At 43.4% G+C, this 19,631-nt stretch overlaps 2 protein-coding genes across 8 annotated transcripts in view; one reads left to right on the plus strand and one right to left on the minus strand.

Annotated features, from left to right (window-relative positions):
• Positions 1–148: 148 nt before the first annotated feature.
• On the minus strand, positions 149–8,378 carry emc1 (ER membrane protein complex subunit 1). Its single transcript, XM_076163423.1, has 22 exons — positions 8,243–8,378; positions 7,457–7,584; positions 7,274–7,339; positions 7,093–7,186; positions 6,881–7,009; positions 6,574–6,700; positions 6,293–6,448; positions 5,999–6,166; positions 5,820–5,891; positions 5,617–5,715; positions 5,371–5,467; positions 5,107–5,223; positions 4,395–4,594; positions 4,133–4,282; positions 3,518–3,679; positions 3,171–3,290; positions 2,917–3,054; positions 2,334–2,507; positions 1,960–2,170; positions 1,647–1,731; positions 1,441–1,570; positions 149–1,135 (listed from the first exon to the last, which is right to left on the minus strand). Exons 1-22 carry the CDS (start codon positions 8,332–8,334, stop codon positions 956–958), a joined length of 2,895 nt encoding a protein of 964 aa, XP_076019538.1. The 5' UTR covers positions 8,335–8,378; the 3' UTR covers positions 149–955.
• A 453-nt stretch (positions 8,379–8,831) lies between these two features.
• The window catches only part of ubr4 (ubiquitin protein ligase E3 component n-recognin 4), a 37,348-nt gene continuing 26,548 nt past the window's right edge, over positions 8,832–19,631 (plus strand). For 4 of the 7 annotated variants that reach the window (XM_076163415.1, XM_076163418.1, XM_076163416.1 and 1 more), the window contains exons 1-23: positions 8,832–8,973; positions 11,405–11,502; positions 11,683–11,786; positions 12,038–12,167; positions 12,259–12,404; positions 12,531–12,630; positions 12,723–12,864; positions 13,246–13,370; positions 13,541–13,665; positions 13,807–13,866; positions 13,993–14,183; positions 14,571–14,670; positions 14,841–14,978; positions 15,101–15,218; positions 15,767–15,808; positions 17,175–17,362; positions 17,446–17,602; positions 17,862–17,947; positions 18,052–18,221; positions 18,615–18,894; positions 19,071–19,203; positions 19,296–19,375; positions 19,470–19,598. In XM_076163415.1, the coding sequence (XP_076019530.1) occupies positions 8,852–8,973; positions 11,405–11,502; positions 11,683–11,786; positions 12,038–12,167; positions 12,259–12,404; positions 12,531–12,630; positions 12,723–12,864; positions 13,246–13,370; positions 13,541–13,665; positions 13,807–13,866; positions 13,993–14,183; positions 14,571–14,670; positions 14,841–14,978; positions 15,101–15,218; positions 15,767–15,808; positions 17,175–17,362; positions 17,446–17,602; positions 17,862–17,947; positions 18,052–18,221; positions 18,615–18,894; positions 19,071–19,203; positions 19,296–19,375; positions 19,470–19,598 (2,964 nt within the window). In that variant the 5' untranslated portion in view covers positions 8,832–8,851. The remainder of the gene's footprint in view (positions 8,974–11,404; positions 11,503–11,682; positions 11,787–12,037; positions 12,168–12,258; positions 12,405–12,530; positions 12,631–12,722; positions 12,865–13,245; positions 13,371–13,540; positions 13,666–13,806; positions 13,867–13,992; positions 14,184–14,570; positions 14,671–14,840; positions 14,979–15,100; positions 15,219–15,766; positions 15,809–17,174; positions 17,363–17,445; positions 17,603–17,861; positions 17,948–18,051; positions 18,222–18,614; positions 18,895–19,070; positions 19,204–19,295; positions 19,376–19,469; positions 19,599–19,631) is intronic. The other 3 variants (XM_076163419.1, XM_076163421.1, XM_076163422.1) reach the window with 1 other exon arrangement.

The following is a 19,631-nucleotide window of genomic DNA, read 5'->3' on the forward strand; positions in this document are numbered from 1 at the left end:
TCCGTGTCTGTGTGTTATGGCTCCTTGATGTTCTTACAGGAGCTTGTGCTTCTAATGAAACATCTTGGGCTTCTAAGTTGGTCCTATAAGATGAAATGAAGGTCCATTGTGTCAGTTTTGAAATGAAAACACAAACATTACATCCAGATTTCTGACATATAATCTTTAATGGTGCACCAAGAGCAGCTGATAATGAGGCTGGAGCAGCTTGCTAACATACAAGCTGAGCGAGGCCTTGATGTCAAATATAAGATAATATTGGTAATATTCCTTTATCCATGGTGAGATGATGATGGTGGCGTGGATGGACGGCGTGACGGCGTTTCCGATGGGAGAATCTTCACCATTTCCTGTCCAGGCTACATTATCTCTCAGTGCTTCCACTTCACAGTTTAACTGCCACCCATAGCGGTGGCAGTTTTGATCTCAGCAGGTTAAAAAGGTACAAACCGTCCAGCTGTGAGGCCAACGGGTCATTGTGCTCACGTGACTCATGTCATTCTGTCGCCGTGGTCTAACTCGCCATTAAAATCTATCTAATGGAGCAGAAATGTTAGGAAAATCATTTTTTGGGGGGAAAAAACAAACAAAACTCATTCATTAATGCATTATCTTTCACATGGGCAGGAATTCTGCTTCTTTCATTCTTAATTACAGTTAATTGTTAAATGTTTAATCAAAATGACATGGCACGCGGACACACACACATACTCAGACATACATTATTCTTTTTTTTTGCAAAATAAGTTAAAAAAAAACAAACATAAAACCATCAATAATCCCTCCTCTCACCCCCACCCCACGATCCCCTCACCCCTGCAGTTCGTTATGGGCCTTATTGAACTTTGACCTGTGGTCTTCAAACAGGCGCTGCCTCAGCGCTTCTCATCTCCTCGGGCTGAGACCCTCGGTGCAGCCTCGGGGCTTATCAGAGACGGGATTCTGCTGATCGCGTTTAGCGCCAGGCTCGGTTCAGCAGTTTGACTTCTGCCAGGCGCTTGCTAATCATGGTGGCGAAGAAGAGGGCGAAGAGGACACTGCTGATCAGCATGTAGTCGTAATCGTCTTTTAGTACGTCAAACTGCTTGGAGGGATAGACGCGTGTCTGGTAGATGTCCAACCCGTACGCCACAACCTGGGAGAAAAATCACATTTTTCTTTATATACCTCTGTGTTTGATTTTTAGATAGAAGCTGTATTTATCAAGGCATAACCAATCAATTTCAATTTATTGAATTTTTGATTTTTTTTTCTCGGTTTTATGAATGTTTGTAAAATGTATTATCTTGTATCCTAAATATCAGATGGGCCCAGTGATGAGTGAGTCGAAACAAGAATACATGTTAATGTTATGACTGTTGTGATCAATCAGTATCAAGAAAACATGTTACTTTGTGTTGTAGTAGTTTCTATGCATCAATACTGGGGAGCTAAACTGACCAGGCATGTGGACTCCAGTCCAGAGGGGGCTGTGTGAATTCCTCTCACTCTTGTTATACTCTGATTGTAGTTGACGAACCACTCTGTGCGGATCAGCAGCTCTGGTGCGTAGGGGATCAGGTTCTCCTCGCTGGAAAGTCAACACAGAAGTTCAGTAGACGAAAACAATCAGTCAATCTTTTTACTTTAAAGCGAATCAGACTTACCGGCTTTGCTCCGTTACTATTTCTGGCCTCCGTGGGTCAAGAAACATCTTCGGTAATGACAGAATTCCTCCTGACGGCAGGCCAACTGTGACAAAGAGTACCCAGAGAAAACACATTAAGAGGCGGAACGTGCTGAGCAACGATGGAAAGATCTTTGGGTTTACGAGAAACCAAACGGCGGACTGCTCGTAAATATCGAAGGGGAAGTTTGCACCGCAGAAAGGATTATTGTTTTCCTAAATGTACCGCTGTACTGTGAGACTACAGACAGAAGGAGTGCGACCTCCAGGAGATCTCCTGTTCCGACACTCACCGAGCAGGTGGCGGCTGGTGATGCCCTTCTCTGTCAGGGTGGCTTCCATGGTGGAGATGGAGGAGGGGAAGATGTAGGACTGCTGGAGCACCTGGGGAGCATGAGGCCGATCCAGCGAGCTGAACACCGTGCTGTTGTAGAGCTCCATCCCTTCGTACAACTCCAGGACAGAGAACTCGTTCCTGCGTGACTTGGTGCTCCAGTATTCATACTGAGGAATAAACAAAACACAAATAAGAAAGCATGAATCTCAAGATCCGTTTACAATTCCTTTTGCACAATGTTTTGACTACAGCCTGATTTAGGCTTTAAACACTTAACACAAACGTTAACCGTCACCGTCGAGTTGAAGTGTAGCTGTGAACGTTACTCACCACCACCCAGTTCTCAGAGTGCACCACATGCACTGGCCCCTTGGCCTTTCTCTGCACAGCCTCGTGGATAATGCGACCGGTGACGCCGTCGACCAGCATGATGCCGACGAAGCTGCGCTCTTGATGTGTGTCCGTGCTCTCCGTCACCACGGCCAGCAGGTTGGGATTCAAGTACTGCGGAAATGAACGCATAGGTATACAGTCTTAGCCCCGTTTGAATGGTTGTCTATGACCTAAAAAATTATTTCTTATTTTGTGTCCATAAATTAGTGCAGGAGTTTAATACGATTACATTAAAGGATCACAAAGATCAAGCAGTGAAGCAAGGAATGAAGTCCTAGTATAGAAAAAAAAGGAGATGTTTTCTTCTCGGAGCGAGCGCCGGAGCGAGGGAATGATTCACTGGGGAAACAGTGACATGAGTCTGGAGATGAGGATGACTCTGCTTTTCTGACTAAAGTGGGAAAGACCAGAAAAGCTGAGAAAAGTTGAGACCATGTGGGGGTGGGGGGGTGACAAGTAAGCTGGAGCAATAACATCGACGCCGCTTCTACACCGCTGTGACTTCTCCAGAGATTCCCACCTTGTACAGGACACTGCGGTCTCCCATGACTCGGCCCTGAGAGTGCACATGCTCGTTGGGCCGTTTCCCTTTGACGGTGACAATCTTCTGCACCTCGGTTGGCAGGACGACGTCCCAGATCAGCTCGGTGGACAAGTCCTGAGACACAAAGACAGCCTGCGTCAGCCATTGTAATGAACTGGTAGAGGTGTCACACAAGGGAAACGAAAACTAAACAGATCTCCTAAAACATCATAAGTAGATGTTTGGCTCACCGTGCGTAACCTGTAGCCGGACAGTCTTCCCTGGCTGGAGTCGACAAGATAAAAGAAGATGGACGAGGCCATCTCCTGGAGCTGCTGCAGAACGTTCTTAGTGGAGGGAAACGCAAAGACCTGGAGAAACAAACACAACGTCAGACCAACGACTCAAATTTGTTCTTGTGAAACAAAAAAGCTGCAAGCTGGACACGGACAGTCTGTCAGGGTTTCTACACTTATGTGCTTATCAAAGTAATCACAAGAGGAAAGTGGAATCAGAATCGGTTGTAACTAGCTGGTTTCCTTATGAGGATGTGAGAGTGGGTTACGAATAAATAAAAGTAGCAGGTATTTAAACTCACCTTGTACTGGTCATCAACCAGAAGCAGCACTTTAGCATAATCCTGGTCCATGAGAGGCAGCAGGACTGACTGGAGTATTGGCTGAGGCAGAGTGGGAGGCGTGATGTGACTCTTCTTTCCAAAAATGGGATTAAAGACGTGGAGTGAAGTCAATCCTGTGTCCTGGGCCAAGAATAAAGAGTGGAACAAGTTCTCAGCCATAGTAAAAAGGACATTAAAACTCAACTCAAGGCATACTTCTGCTATATTTAGCTGGATTTAGGACTTGGAAAACTCATTGGCCATTGTGAGCACATGCAATAAAATAAAAGAGCATAAACCTGCGTCATCAGCAAACGGGTCTGTGATATTCAAGAGCTCTGCTGCTACGAGCCGTTTAACAATGTCTCACAGATAACAGGCAGAGATCAGATTACAGGTGATCTTAAATAGGTGAAGGGTGGCCAATAGTCAAACTGAAGCGGAAATTACTTCAGGTAGGCAACTCAGTTTGGCACAGAGACTCTGATTGTTGACGTTATTGAGGATGTTAATGTGCACAGGAACAAGTTTGCTGTTGAGCAGCTTATGGAAACATTTGGTTTTGCTTCTGCGTTGATGGATAGAAGAAGATACCTTGTCCTTGATGAGCAGTGTGCACTGAGGGGGGTGAGGGAAGTGGGCGGTCGTCCTTTGCACCATCAGCTGGAAAGCGGCGTTGGACGGAACGTTGTCCAGGTAGTGTCTCCATAGAATAGAGCCCGTCTTGCTGTCGATTCCAAAGAGCTTTACAGAGGAGAAAAAGGCAAAAGGATGAAGAGTAGAGAAACAAAGACATCCTGAACTTCATCCCACCCAAAGCTGAAGAGGAACAAGAACAGAATCGGTGTTTTGGTACCTTGCCAGATGCGGTGACCATAACCATCATCTTCTGCAGGTTGAACTCGTCCCTGGACAGATTCTCGATGGTCACGTCGTTTTTGACCTGGCTGCGGGGCTTCCGCGCGTCGTAGAAGAGCTTCCAGAGGTGAGAGATCCAGGCCTGCAGCAGGATGAGCTGAGAGGAGAGACGCTTCAGCACCATGGAGAACAGGCCGTCTGGAAGACAAACGGAGGACAGAGCCGCGCTCAGCAACTTTCACAGGATCACTTTGAACTGACGATTACAGACATTTAAGGAGACGATGCCAAAGATGAACTAAAATCATTTTCTGTGGTGTTCTCTTCTTATAGAAATACAAAATAATTCACATTAGTTAAATCAAGTGCTGTGAGGAGAGGATAGAAAGCAGAGAAGTGAAATCTGTTACCTTGAATGGCTGAAATCCAAGCGCAGCAATAAAACGAGACAAAGACAAAACAAAGTGAAGTGGCAGCAGCAGCAAATGAGACAAATGCATAACCCCAATGCTCAGCAGGAAACTGGCCATCAAGGAAGAAATCTGTTAGAACAAGAAGCCTGCAGCAGCTCTGATTGCTTCATAGTAAGTAAGCTAAGCAGACATGAATCTTAAATAGACAGAAGGATTAAAGACGACATACAAGATGCTGAAACTCAATGCAAAGCAGGATATTAGAATTTGTAGAAGGGACATTAGTTTGATATTTACCGGCCTTTTTGCCAAACTCTCCCTCCAGCTCCGCCTGCGTCCCCGTGAGAGGCAGATCCACCATCTCCATGGTTACCACATCAGCCAGGGCCTCCTCTCGCGTCCACATGACACGCCCTGCAAAGCAACACACAGCGTTAGTGTTTCTGAGATCACCCGGGCCTCTTGTGACACCTTACAGAAATCACATGACTTCAGGAGTTTTTAACCCCTGTGTATCTTTCTTTCCTTCAGAGAAGTCAAGCAGGAAGCAATCTACTTCACCTGGCTGCTGTATGAAGGTCAGCGTGTGGTCTTCGGTCTGAACCATGACCTTGTAGCCCACAGAGTCGTCTTTCTTCAGAAACGCCTGCACGAACAGCTGGAAGACAACGGGTTTGATTTATGTTAGCTTCTAGTGAGAGCACAGTAACAAAAAGCACATCATCACCAATCGACAACAAGCATATAAATCCACTCTAAACGAAATCCAAACTGTAAACCCATAATATTCTTCAGCTTTACGCTCACCTCCTCTGGTTTCCCACCGCTAGGGTCCAGATTAAAAATGAGTGTCGTGTCAAGAAGCCTGCGCCCCGATTCTGCACTGAAGAGGTTAAGACTGCAAGCCTAGACAGGAAAACAGATGGCAAACAAGACAATGAGACCAGGACCACTGAAGAGAAGATCACGTTTAAATCAAATGGAAAGAGCAAAGCTTCACAGCGACTCACCGTTTGATTCTTTGGTGACATGACGGCAGCGACGGTCTTCTCTCCAGTGGTGGCAAAAGAAACCAACATGGCCTGTGAATGTAACCCACACTGTTCCTTTAATACTGTATAATAAATGAATATGGATAACTGTCCAGACCTATGATACACAAATGAAGGGGAAAGGAAAGGGGACGCACAGGCTTGAAATCCCTCAGGTTGACGATCTCTCTGTTGTTGAGCTGCAGCAGCAGATGGTGGTCCGGTCCGATCTGGAGGAAGAACTCTGACAGCGGCGGCCGAGCTGAGTTTGGCTGAGTGGACACCAGCCGTGGGTGGAAGCCTGGGGACATTTCAAGCCCCAGTGACTGCAAGAGACAGTAGAATGGTCAAACGTGGTATTAGACAGTAAGATGTGTGTGTAGAAAATCAGAGTCAATACAGATAAGTAAGAAGAATCCTTCATGAAAGAGTTTAGTAAGTCTGGAGGGTACCTGCAGGGTGACCTGGGTCATCTGTGCATATGTCTGCATATGTAAGTCCAGCATGTACAGGGACTCAGTGCCCGAGTCAGCGCACATTAGGATCCCGTCGCTGACCACCGCACAGCTGGCCTGCAGGTCGGACAGCCACGGAGCCTGGACGGTGACCTGAGAGGACGCCAGGGAACAAAGCTTGGTGTGGGAATGTACGACGGTTCTGGAACAACCTCATCTACAGGCGAGCAGTATGGAGCAGCGAGGCGACCCAGAGAGGGGAAACATGAATAGAATACCTGTTGGATGATCTCTCCGTCCTCCACACTGTAAACCACGACAGTGATGTGGGAATTGGGAACGACTCCCAGCACGTACACGTCACTGTTTCCATTAGAATAGACCGTCTGGTACTCCACAGTTTCACTACAGAGACAGAAAGACAAAGACAATGTCAACTTCTTTATCATGCACACAATTTTTTTTATGTGGCATTTAACACATGCTACGATGCATAACTGGTATGTAACAGACCCAAAAACAAGGCTCATTTAACAGTTCTAGCTCATTTAAATCTCTTAAACACATGCGCATGTGATTGTTTACCTCTCTGGAAGATTCTCCAGCCACTTCTGGTGACCATTGGAAAGGTAATGGAGAGAGACGGTACTTTTCTTCAAAACAGCCACATACTTCACAGAGTCGTGCTGTCCGACAAAATTCGCAGACTGGAAGCTAAAAAAACATGAAAACAGTTTAGGATTTGAGCAAGGATAACAGACGACTTATAACTTCTGAACCGTCGAGGTGCAGCTCACCTGCCAGAGTCCAGAACGATCTCCCAGTTCAGACCGCCGACGTTGGTCTCCCAGGAGCGAAGCAGGCGGCCGTTGCCAACCACCACTACGGCGTCTATGTCAGAAATCAGAGTTTATGTTGTTGTTGTCTTTCATCAGCTTAGAAACGTCAACCACCTTAAGCCCGACATGACAAACTGACCTTGTCCATGAAACAGCAGAGCGTCGATGTTTCCCTCTGGCCCGCTCTTATCTACATGACGCCAGACTGGAACAGACATTAACATTAAATATGTTGATGCGTCAGACTGATTCATCTCCTGTTTCTCCATCTGGGCCTAATTTAAAGTGAAGGTGAAATCGCTCCTGAAGGTCAAACACTTACGCGGCTCTCCGGTCCTAGTGTTGAGTGCAGCAAAGACGTTCTGTTCCGTCGCCGCAAACACTTTCTTGGACGACTGCGTTTGCGTGTCATAGTGAGCAAAGCGAACCTTCCCTACATACTGCTGCTTCCTGCCAGACAGACACACAAACACTCACAGGGTCAACAAGCTTCTTTAGAATTACATCTCAACACATGAAAAGTCTGGATTATGTCCCAATTTACAGGGTTGATCAATATGTTCTGACATCCTATGAAGATGATTTGGAAGGAAAGAGAAACAATGCAGCTTTGTGACCAGAAGACAATTTCCTGCTTTTAAACACAAATTTTCATTTCTGGGTGACATTGTTAAGCTGATGTTTATAACCACAGTTCGTGATATAAAAATGGAGGGGGGTTCATATTGTAATAAATTCCACAGCATCGTGAAAGTGAATGAATGAAACATGTCCAGCTTCTGTCAGGTCGCGATCAGCTGCACTCTTCCTCGGATTTCTGTATGTCTGTTCACAAATTGTGTAATGGCAGCGTTTACTTCGTCACTTGCGCAAATGCATGTCATCCACATTCGCTACACTACATTTCAGACCACACACACACACACACACACACACACACACACACACACACACACACACACACACACACACACACACACACACACACACACACACACACACCGGCTCGGAGCTACTAGCTGAGACAGGTGTTAGCATTAGCATCTGCACATTTAAACACGTCACTAAAACTACGCCGGGATTCGATCGCTCGTCAGAATCCTCTTACCAGTCAAATTTCCCAACTTGATCCTCAAAAACAGCCTCGGCTACGCCGCATAAAAGAATGAATTTAAGGCAGAACGCTATTAGCTTGGCCATCACGGCTGGAGCCTGGGCTTTGCTCTTCAGCGGAAAGAGGAAACCGGAAGTTGACTGCTTCCTATTTTCTCTTGTAACACAGAAGTGCTGCCCCCCTTATGTTACAAACTCGCACTACTTAATACTTCAAACATGGAAGTAATATTATTAAAAGGTTACAAACGAATGAGCATTATCAGCAGAAGAAAGCGAAATAGTCAAACGTGTACTGTTAACCAGAGGTTTTGCACTCTGTCTTCCAGCTAGATCTAAACTCGATATAAAACTAATATTCTCTGAGGTTAATAAAAAAATATTTAATTATTTGATTAATTAAATATAAGTGACCTGATATACAATGAATCATACAAAATAAATTATATAATATTAAATGAATAAAATAATAACTCATATCGTAAGAATATAAACCATGGCTATAATTCTGGTCAAGATACCAAATCGGCCCAACAGCGCCCCCTGTGATCTACTTTGAAAGTTCCTTCTGCCAGCAGCCAGATTTTTTCTACGGGATTTCAAGATGGCGTCGAGCGGAGGAGATGAACACGAATGGACAGCGGCAGTACGACCGCTTTTATCAGCTTCATACACCGCTTTTGAGACTAAAGAGCTACCTCAGCTTATTGGGTCTATAATCAACAGGTAACCGGTTACGTGTCAATAAGCTGCGACTCTCTATTTGCTGGAATATTGGCCGTGTCCACTCTGGAGTCAGTCGGCTGGCTAACTTGCTAACCTAGCCTGGTTAGTTAAATCGCATAGAAACAGCACGGATTTAGCTTAGCAAGTGTTAGCGGCTACCTAGCTAGCGAGCTATATGAGCCCAAGTTCCACTGTCAACGACTCAGTTGCTGCACTTGGCTAACGTTAGCAAACTTACTCAAAAGGTATTAATCTTACACTATCTGATATCGTATAAATTAGTGCACATGCGACACCACGCGTCGTTGGGGATTGCTGACAATCTCTGTAACAAGTTGCTTTGTCAATGTTAGTCTACGTCGCAGTGTGCAAAAAATTGCTTCATCATTAGCTAGCTAACACAAACATTAGCCAGCCCAGCTAACGAACGGGCCTCGCAAACTGGCAGGTGTTGACGGGTCAGCCGCCGTCAACAGTGGACAACGTCAGCTAACTACAGTTGGTAGTGGCTCTGCTGGCCGCACACACCGGCGTTAACTAGTCTTGTCATCAGATACCTTTAACATTCAGCGGCTAATGCTCGTCGGCTGTATGTCGGTGTTTGAGCTGAAAGTAGGCGGAGACCCTGTGCTCCTTTCTGGGGCGAGGTGGTGATGGGACGCCGCTCATGTTATTTAAATTGAATAAATAATGTTTGTAGTGCTGCCGATTAAATGTGTTTTTGGAAGTCCGACGTGGAAGAAAGCTGTGCCGTGACGAAGCTTCTTGGCAAAAGAGTGTAACAATTATTTGAAGAGCCTTTTGAAGTTAAGGTGATCCCAGCTCAAAAAAAATTCCACTTGCTGAAGCTCCTCACATGACACAATGCGGTAACATGTCATTAGGTTGAGGAGGAAGTGTGTGTGTGTGTCTATGCCCAGGTTGTCACTTTACACCCCCCTGTTCAAGCAGAGGTGACATCAGCTGATCCTTCAAGTGAAGAGCTGCCATGTTTTATATTGGTTTCATTTTCCAGTGAAACGACCAACTTGAAAACGACAGTCTCATACTAAGCTTGTTTGGTTTCATGTTCCACTTTATCAGTAAAAACGGGATAGGTTTGGTCTGGTTGTATTGTGAAATCATTGCATTGAACTCAATTTGACCAATGCAAGTAAGCGGTTCAATGTAGGGTGACATTGGAGCATCAGACCTGAAAAGCAGAGCAAATAAATTGGGAATGCTGTCAACGTCAAACCAACTGACAGCATATTTCCATGCCATTTCATATTTAATCAGTTAAGTTATGTTTTAGAGACATTGTTTTTGTGCGCCATTGTCTTGCTTTTTCCTGCTTTGGGCGGTGCCATCAGTGCAGATAAGTTTGTGTGTCTTCATCTATTGACAATATTTCCTCAAAATTCAGTCAATAGGACAGCGTTACATCATTTTGTGATCATAGAACTTGCAATAGCCGTTTGTCATTATTTTTTTTATGTTTTGTTGCATAAACAATGAATATATTAAGCATGCAAATCATTTGTAATGAACACAACAAATGCAAATTATTTTCTACCCTTATTTGGATGCAATCCTTAATATAGTAGTTGCCAACAGTCGCCTCTGGAGAAAGTCTTAGTCATTTAAGCCATGAATGATTAAGAAAGACCATGAAGATATTAGTATATGATGGACACACTTGCTTACTCATACACTTAAACCTAATGTAGCCATACCCATGTGTTTCAGCATTGGAGTTATTGAATATTCTGTGTGTCTTGCAATGAGGCCATTGGCAGTTCCAGTCTGCCAGCACTCTGCCTACGTACACAGTGTTGATTTGACTGCAACTTCTATTTTCAGAAGTAGTTTTTTGCATAGTTGTGTATGGTGATTAATGACTGGAGATCTTCTGAGCTGAGCACATGCATCATAAGCAGAACCATCTGAAGTCATACGTTTGTTATGCCAACAGTTTGGTTTGGTCACCTCCAAATATTTGACAGTCCCCTTTTTCTGTTTATTGCTATGTCGAGGGCCAGTTCTGCAGCTCAGTGTTTTTATGCTCGCACCATCTTGTTCACATAAATCTGCTCCAGCAACACAGTTTGTGCGCCTCCTGTTAGCATATGATCTGATCTCAGGTTGAAGTGTCACTCAGCTGGGACAGTTTGCTCCACTTCTTGTAGGAGTGCATTTGAAACTGCCAAAGTCTACTGCAGTATTCCTCATGTTTTTCAGCTGGACTGTTTTTGCAGTAGGTTTATAGTTCCATCCATCTAAAGTGTGTCTCACAAACACTCATCTTATCCCATCTTTCCATGTCATTCTCTCTCTGTCCTGGTTTCCATTCCTCTAATGTTGCTGAAGTGAAAAGAAAAATGTCCGACTGTTGTATGAAAAATAGAATGTAGTATTTCATGAGATACTGTGCTTTGCTTGTTATTTACAGTGAATCAGAAATTCTTCACCACGACAAACAGTATGAGCCTTTCTACTCGTCATTCGTGGCACTCTCTGCACATTACATCACCACAGTATGTGGACAAAGTATGTATTTTTTTATTCTTCTTTTGAATTTTGTCCAAATTGACTTAAAGTATGTTTGAAAAGTTTAATTGTAAATTCATATTCAAGCGTGCTGTTACTTGTTGAGATAATTGGTTAAAATGGTGTAACCTATGTTTCAATTCTAACAGCAAGCCAATTCTTTTTTCTCTGCCTGTTTAGTTCCAAGAAATCAGTTGCTGTCTGTTGCTGCAGCATGCAAAGTATTGATTGAATTCTCACTGCTACGGTTGGAGAACCCAGATGAGGCATGTGCGGTGTCACAGGTGAGAGCAACAAACTCATTTGAAGAAATTTGAAGACTAAACTATGCATCATTTCGAGGTATTACTGTAAATATATAGTTGGACAGATCACTACTGCTTAACTTGACAAGGGGCAGGGATTCTGCATTTTTGGTATTTGTTTTACACCTTGTCGGAAATGAGGAAACCAGATTCAAACAGGTCATTGATTCTTATTATTTAGATAGAAGTCTAAGAGATAAAGTGGTTTTCCTGTGTATACTTTTCTTCAGAAACACCTGATCCTCCTAATAAAAGGACTTTGCACCGGCTGCAGCAGACTCGATCGGACAGAAATCATAACTTTCACTGCTATGATGAAGTCTGCCAAGTTGCCTCAAACTGTAAAGACTCTTTCAGATGGTAAGTCTTCCTCAGGGGATGGTTCATGGTCGCGTTACCTTACACAACAAAAATACAGAATCTTTAAGAACTGTTTTCCCTCATTTCATAGTGGAAGATCAGAAAGAGATGCCCAGTGCTGTGAACCCTGAACTTCGACAAAAGGAAGTCCAAATGAACTTCTTCAATCAGCTGACTTCAGTTTTTAACCCTGACCTTACCACCATTTTAGCCTCCCCATCAGGATCGCACATGCAGGTAGCTCTTGACAGCATCACAGCAGTTTATCAGTGTTTGTGTTAGTCTCTCCAGGCAGACTGTCAGTGCCTTGATTGTTATAATTAATTGTTGTTGTTTTACCGCTGAATTTCTATCCAATTATAGGCTGAAAGTGATTGCGATGACCAAACCACAGATCAGGCTGTTCAGGCCAAAATGAAAAATGCCTTTGTCTCGCAGAATGTCTCAAGCTTACAGGAACTTGGTGAGCTCCCTTTGTATTGTGGCAGGCTCTTGTTGACTTCTTAAGAATCTCTGTTAGAGTTACTTCTTCACTTCACGCTCTTATCTGTCCAGGTGGGTCTGAGAAGTTGCTGCGAGTGTGCCTCAACTTGCCCTACTTTCTGCGCTACATCAACCGTTTTCAGGATGCTGTATCAGCAAACTCTTTCTTTATCATGCCAGCAACTGTGGCGGATGCCACTGCTGTCCGCAACGGGTATTTATAAAATTTATATACTTTGCAATATATCTAAAAGGTGCTACTGTTTGTGTTGATAAACCTTTTTAGTCTTATCAGAGGGGATACATGGAGAGTGGATTCAATGTATCATCTGCAATGTTAGGATGTTTGTTTTCAGCCTAGAAGAGCAGAGCAAATGAGGTGCTAGATTTGAAAGCAGAGTGTTGTGACTGCTTGATTGAACAAGAATGTCCACAGAAACTTAATTGTATTGCTATGTACTGCAATTAGTAGGGATGTGTCAAGTCATTGATAAACTGACCCAAGTTAGGTTATGCTAGTTACTGCACATGTATTCAATGACTACGGTTTGTGTTTGTGAATTACTTACTAAGTCATTCTTAAACCCATATCCAGATTTCATTCACTGGTGATAGATGTAACCATGGCTTTGGACACACTTTCCCTGCCTGTACTGGAGCCGTTGACACCAGGCAGATTACTGGACATGACTGTGCTTGCTTTGAGCTGTCTCTATGCAGGTAAGCAACACTCCATACCATCATTAAGATAACTCCTTAAATGCTTTAAAGACCACTGATTATCAATAGTTTTCAAAGATATGGCACATCTATGCCTATGCAATATATGGTCCCCCTTGGTCCCTATGATCCCGCTCTATGTTTCACATTGAATTGTTTGTATCCTCCAGGTGTGAGTGTGGCCACCTGCATGGCCATTTTGCAGGTAGGCAGTGGCTTGCAGCTCCGCTCTGCCTCCACTGGGACCAAAGAGGAAGACTACGAAAATGACGCTGCCACAATTGTCCAGAAATGTGTGAGTATTCATCATTACAATAGGCTTGATGCATGCAGAGCTGTCACGGTTGGTCCATAGTCTCTTAGACTATTAGCTACAACATAAGAAACACAATACATTACAGTTCTAAGAAATGTGCATGCTTTGTGTTTGCAACAGCTGGAGATCTATGAAATGATTGGGCAAGCCATCAGTAACTCCCGTAGAGCTGGAGGAGAGGTGAGTGCACAGCCTAGGGGCACATATGGTAGTGGCATATTGCCTTTTAAGAGGATTTGTGTTTTCAGTTTTTCCGTCACTTATTCACCCTGTAATGACATTTTTTTAACATTTCTCCGTGTGCAGCATTACCAGAACTTTCAACTGCTTGGAGCCTGGTGCCTTTTAAACAGCCTGTACCTGATTCTCAATCTGAGCCCCACTGCACTGGCAGATAAAGGGAAAGAGAAGGATCCCCTGGCTGCCCTGCGTGTCCGGGATATTGCTGCTCGCACCAAGGACGGAGCAGGATCACCCAAACTCGGCCCTGGGAAAGGGTACATGTCAATCAACGGGAGATTAATTAAATATGCCACTTGTCTGATTCAATGATTTTCGTTTTTTTTTTACCATTTTGAAAGATGAAACTACACAAGTTTGTTTGGTAACACATAAGTATATGCTGACCCTCTGTTGAAGGTTTTCACACACCCCAAAGAGGCTAATACATTTGTAACACATAATTCAATAGAGAAGCATGGTGTTATGTCATAAAATGTAAGGCCTCCATTTACAATTACGCTAAACAGTTGGAAATTATAATCACTGTAGTAATCAGTGTAGATTATCATTTTAGTCCAAAGTATTTAAGCCACATATGTAGTACTTCTAACCCTTAAAATATTATTTTTTATAATGCCCTAATTGTTTTTCTTCTTTTCTAGACACCAAGGATTTGGGGTTTTGTCTGTGATCCTTGCCAACCATGCCATCAAGCTGTTGACTTCACTTTTCCAGGACCTGCAGGTTGAGGCCCTCCAGCGGGTAAGTGAAGCAACTAATGTATGCAACCTTAAAGGATCCTTTTTTTTTAATAGCTGTGAGGTTGTATTAGTAAACAAGTGACCAAGGTTTTCACACCACCATCAAAAAAGCCTGAGAAATTCAAAGGTAAAATCGTCTCTCTGCATTCCCCCTTTCCCCTCCTTCCCCAGGGTTGGGCCAGTGACGGGCCCCCAGCTGAGCTCAACATCATGGCCCAGAGCACATCCATCCAGAGGGTCCAAAGGCTGATCGACTCTGTGCCCCTGACCAATCTGCTCTTTACCCTTCTCTCCACCTCCTACAAAAAGGTGAAATAGTTTATCTAAGCATATCATAGTTCAGCTTGTTACTGTATCTTGAATTAATTAAGGGTTCAAAGTGTTCTACTCATTTGTATTGTATTTATTATTATTGTTCTTTCTCTCACTAGGCTTGTGTCCTCCAGCGGCAGAGGAAGGGTTCAGTCAGCAGTGATGCCAGCGCCTCCACAGATTCAAACACCTACTATGAAGATGATTTCAGCAGCACAGAGGAGGACAGCAGTCAAGGTACTTCATCACTTACAACTCAGAAATTCAGCACTTTCAAAGCCCTGCTTGAATGTTTAAGATGATTCTTGTGAAGGCAACCACATAGAAAAAGTACCAAGTAAACATGTTACATTAGGCAGGCTTAATCTAAAGAGGGCATAGCATTGTGTGGTTTATTTGATGCTAAATTCTAACAGTAAGAGCACAGAAGATGTATGAGACAACGCATTGGCACTGTACAGCACAGGTAAGACAGAAGCAACCAGCGACAACAACAGTTTTTTCAACATGAAAGGATTCCAGAATTAAACCATTGATTCATCTTGGAAGAAGTAACCAGTGATTCAATTCCTGGTTGTGAATTCATGGCAGATTATGACAGCAGTGAGAACAGCACACACACACACACACAAACACACACACACACACACACACACACACACACACACACACACACACACACACACACACACACACACACACACACACACACACACACACACACAGTAACTGAAAATGTTCACTTCACACAATGACAGTGTAGTTGACAGTTTTTACTATTTCAGCAGAGAGAAGACAGGAGAAGACAAGTGCAGCTTGTGTCTCAGGTCAGCAGCTTTCTGTCCTCAGGTCAAAGACTTCGTGTCCACTTCACTGTCCTAGACTCATTTTGTTATTGTATGTCTCACAATGTAGGCTCTGAGCTGTGGCCCTGATAGTTAAGAACATAACAGAGCCACAGATGAAGAGCTTTTGGCAAGACTTCCTCTAGTCTGAAAGGTGCTTTGTGTTAGAATTGACACGAGCTGTGTTGTATCATAATTTGTCAAAGAGGTTCATCTCTGGCTCGGTGGTGAAAAGGATAATACCAGTCGTGTTGACATGTGGTTGCGCAACAATGTCTTTGTGGTCATTACACAAATGTGAATGTCAGGACTATCCAAGAAAACACAACACACACACAGTTGCCATCCAGTCTGTGTCTCCCATGTCTCACCATTTCCATTTACACTGAGAGAACCCTTAATTGCTATGGTTAATTTATAGCAACGCCTTTCGAAAATATAATTCAGATGTGTAGTTGTTTTTTGAGCTCTGGTAGTACCCAACTGTATTTCTGAGCCCTTTTAATCTTTATTTACATAAAGGTTTAGTCCTATCTATATATAAACAACCTTATAATTGCCCTCATGTCTATTCAGATGTTTTTGTAAAACTTAACTTTGGATTTATGATTGTTTCATGAAAAGAATCATGACAGGGCCCATGTCTGAACATTGGTATTATCCTTCAATCTGATAAACTCAACTTGTGCTTGACACTCTGGGCTTAAACACACTGCTATGTCTTGCTGTCACTTGGAAAGATGATCTGTATGTTGCATGCAACTGTGAATATCAACTTAAAATGATATTCTTTAGTAGTTTCCTGTTAATTATCTATTGGAATTTTGTCTTGCTGTGGAGAATCAGCTGGCCGTACGTCTGCATACATTTTCAACCCTTTTCTGAAAATCATAAAATAATCATAATCCAAAACGATCACTGATTAACAGCTACTGGAATGGAGATGTTACTGTATGATCCAGTAACATGACTATACTAGTGTGACTAACATGTCAAATGGAGAACTTGTAGCCGGAAAATACAACTCTGCCGTCATCTTGTAAGAGGGGATATCACTTTAGTGCAAGAGAATGTAAAGTTACTATTGATACAATTGATTTCTGAGACCTGAACATTTAAGGTTTTTCTGAATCCTCTCGTATTTTTAAGTGGATATTCACCAATTGAACTTCAATGATCAGTATATGCTGCAGGGTGTTGTCTGCTGGCTCAAAAGTGTTGTAGGTGTTATTACATTGTTAACTTTTCAATATTTTGCCCTTTGACGACACCACTACCCCTCAGAAATGTCATACTTAGCGGCACATTTCTTACCTCCACTTATATGCGCTATGTCCTTTCTTTACAGACGATGACAGTGAACCCATCTTGGGTCTTTGGTTTGAAGAGACAATTTCTCCCACCAAAGACAAAGTGGCTCCTCCACCCCCTCCACCTCTCCCGCCTCTGGAAACATCGCCCAGGCTGAAGAGCCCCAGCAAGCAGAATCCAAGCGAGAATGGCAACATTTTAGCTGGCCGCAAAGACCCAGAGTTGGTGAGGACTTGTTCTGGCCCAGTTTTGAAGGTTTTCAGTTATAACACAACACCAACGTCACAATTGTTTGTTTGTTCCTACAGTTCCTCAGTTTAGCATCCAGCATCCTGAACTTCATCACCACCTCCATGCTCAAGTCCAGGAACAACTTCATCCGCAACTACCTGAGTGTGTCACTTACAGAGCAACACATGGCTACACTAGCCAGCATCATCAAAGACGTGGACAAAGATGTCAAAGGTACGCATGGAAAAATTGACCAGCAAATGGTCAAATAATGCCTATTATAACCGTCCTTTATGACTTGGAGTCTTGAGTCCCGGTTCTATTAAATTACCTCAGCAAATGTGCCATCGTTACTGTGCCACAAACTATATGTATATCTGTATTCAAAGCTTCAGGGTTTCTTAATTGGAAAGTTCAGCACCTGTAGGTGTCTTCTGCTAAGTATCAGCAACTGTGTCTTTAAGCAGATCTAATACTGACTGTGTTTCCTCAGGGTCCTCAGATGAAGTGTTTTCTTTAGCTCTCTATCACTTCAACCACACTTTGGTAACATCAGATCTTCCATCCCCAGCCCTGCAGGTAAGATATTAATTAGCTAGTCAGTAGCTTGTCCTTAAGAACATGTGACCATAAATGTTGATTCTGCTATATGCTTACCATTGTGTCTCTCTTGTCATTCTCAGAGCACCCTTCTTCAGCAGTTAGGCGTTGCACCTTTTTCAGAGGGTCCCTGGCCTCTTTACATTCACCCTCAGTCACTGTCTGTCCTCTCTAGACTTCTCCTTATATGGCAGCACAAAGCCACTCTGCAAGGAGAACCAGATGTGCCAGAGTGTACGAAGGTCTGGGAAAGGTAATGCAACAATCACAAGAGGTTTTAGTTCTCTCTTGATCATCATAGCCCATTGAAGACTGACCCAATTATAGGTCAGTCAGGCCAAAGGCTGTTGTAAATGGCTTTTGCTTACTGTACAATTCAATATGGCTGCTTTTGTATTGACTTTTTAGAGCTAAAGCAACAGGTGCTGCTTCACCTAGGCTTCCATTTTAAGAAATGAGTGAAAACACTTCCTCATGCTAATAAGAAAGTTGCAGCATCCAGTCTATTTTCATTGCTTGCATGAGTCAAACAGACTCGATAGAGATTTTTGTAATACATTTTCTTACAAAAACCACCAATATCTATGGGAATCTGCAGCGTTTATTTCAATATTGTTTCTGTTCTCTGTGGTCTTTCCTTATTTAGATTTTTGGGAACCCTGAAGCAACACACTATTCAGGGCTCTGTTCCTGGGGAAGATGACCTTAATGTGGAGCACCTCCAACTCCTGCTGCTCCTCTTTCACAATCTGTCAGAGCGTGGGCGACGGTCAATCCTCACCCTGGTCACCCAGGCCCTTACCGAAGTGGCCCAGAGCAGAGACTCTCAGCTTAAGGCTGTTCCCCTGAACCTGGCCCGTTTGCTGCTGGTCTTTGACTACCTGCTGCGTCATTACTCCAAGCCTCCCTTATACCTTTTCGAACAGGTTAACCGCTTTTCTTGTATTTATTTGAAGGATTTCCATACATAGATTTTTGTATTCATAAGTAAAAGACTTCCTGTCTATATTGACCAGTTAGAAGCAAATTGAATCATGCATACGAGTCCGCATTGACAGGGTAAGGAGTTGTAACCTCTATCCCTCATGAATTGTGTTTATAGGTGCAGTACAACCTTCTCACCCCACCATCCACTGGGCCAAGTTCTGCTCACGATGGTGGCAAGCGCGGCGGTCTCCCACTTTACTACGGCTTCAAAGAAGTGGAGGAGAACTGGGCAAAACACTGTTCAGCAGGTAACATCAAGGGGAAATTTACTTTCAGAATGGAACAGTTGATTGTAACTTTCATTGGACCATGACAGCTTATCATCTGTGATCTTTTGTAGATTCAAACATTCAGCCCAAATTCTACTGCGTTCTGTCACCTGAGGCATCTGAAGACGATATCAGCAGACTGGATAGCAAGGTGAATTTTCTGTCTTCTTACCCAAGCTGCTTGCATTCATTCAAGTGTTTCAGTTTTTGTAACGTTTCATTGCATTTCCATATATTTCTGTCAGGTCTTTCCAAAGCTGTTTAATGGAGCTGTGAAATATGATGAACTGTATTCGTGGCTCATCTCACTCCTGGCAGCGGGTTCTCAGTTTGATACAGCAAGAAGACAGGAGAGCAAACCTATCACACCAATGGTGAGAACGAACTGAACTAAATCATATTCAATA

This window comes from Genypterus blacodes, unplaced genomic scaffold, assembly GCF_046128005.1.
Source record: "Genypterus blacodes isolate CSIRO-AG114 ecotype Tasmania unplaced genomic scaffold, CSIRO-AGI_Gbla_v1 ptg000131l_1, whole genome shotgun sequence".
NCBI classification, from domain to species: domain Eukaryota; kingdom Metazoa; phylum Chordata; class Actinopteri; order Ophidiiformes; family Ophidiidae; genus Genypterus; species Genypterus blacodes.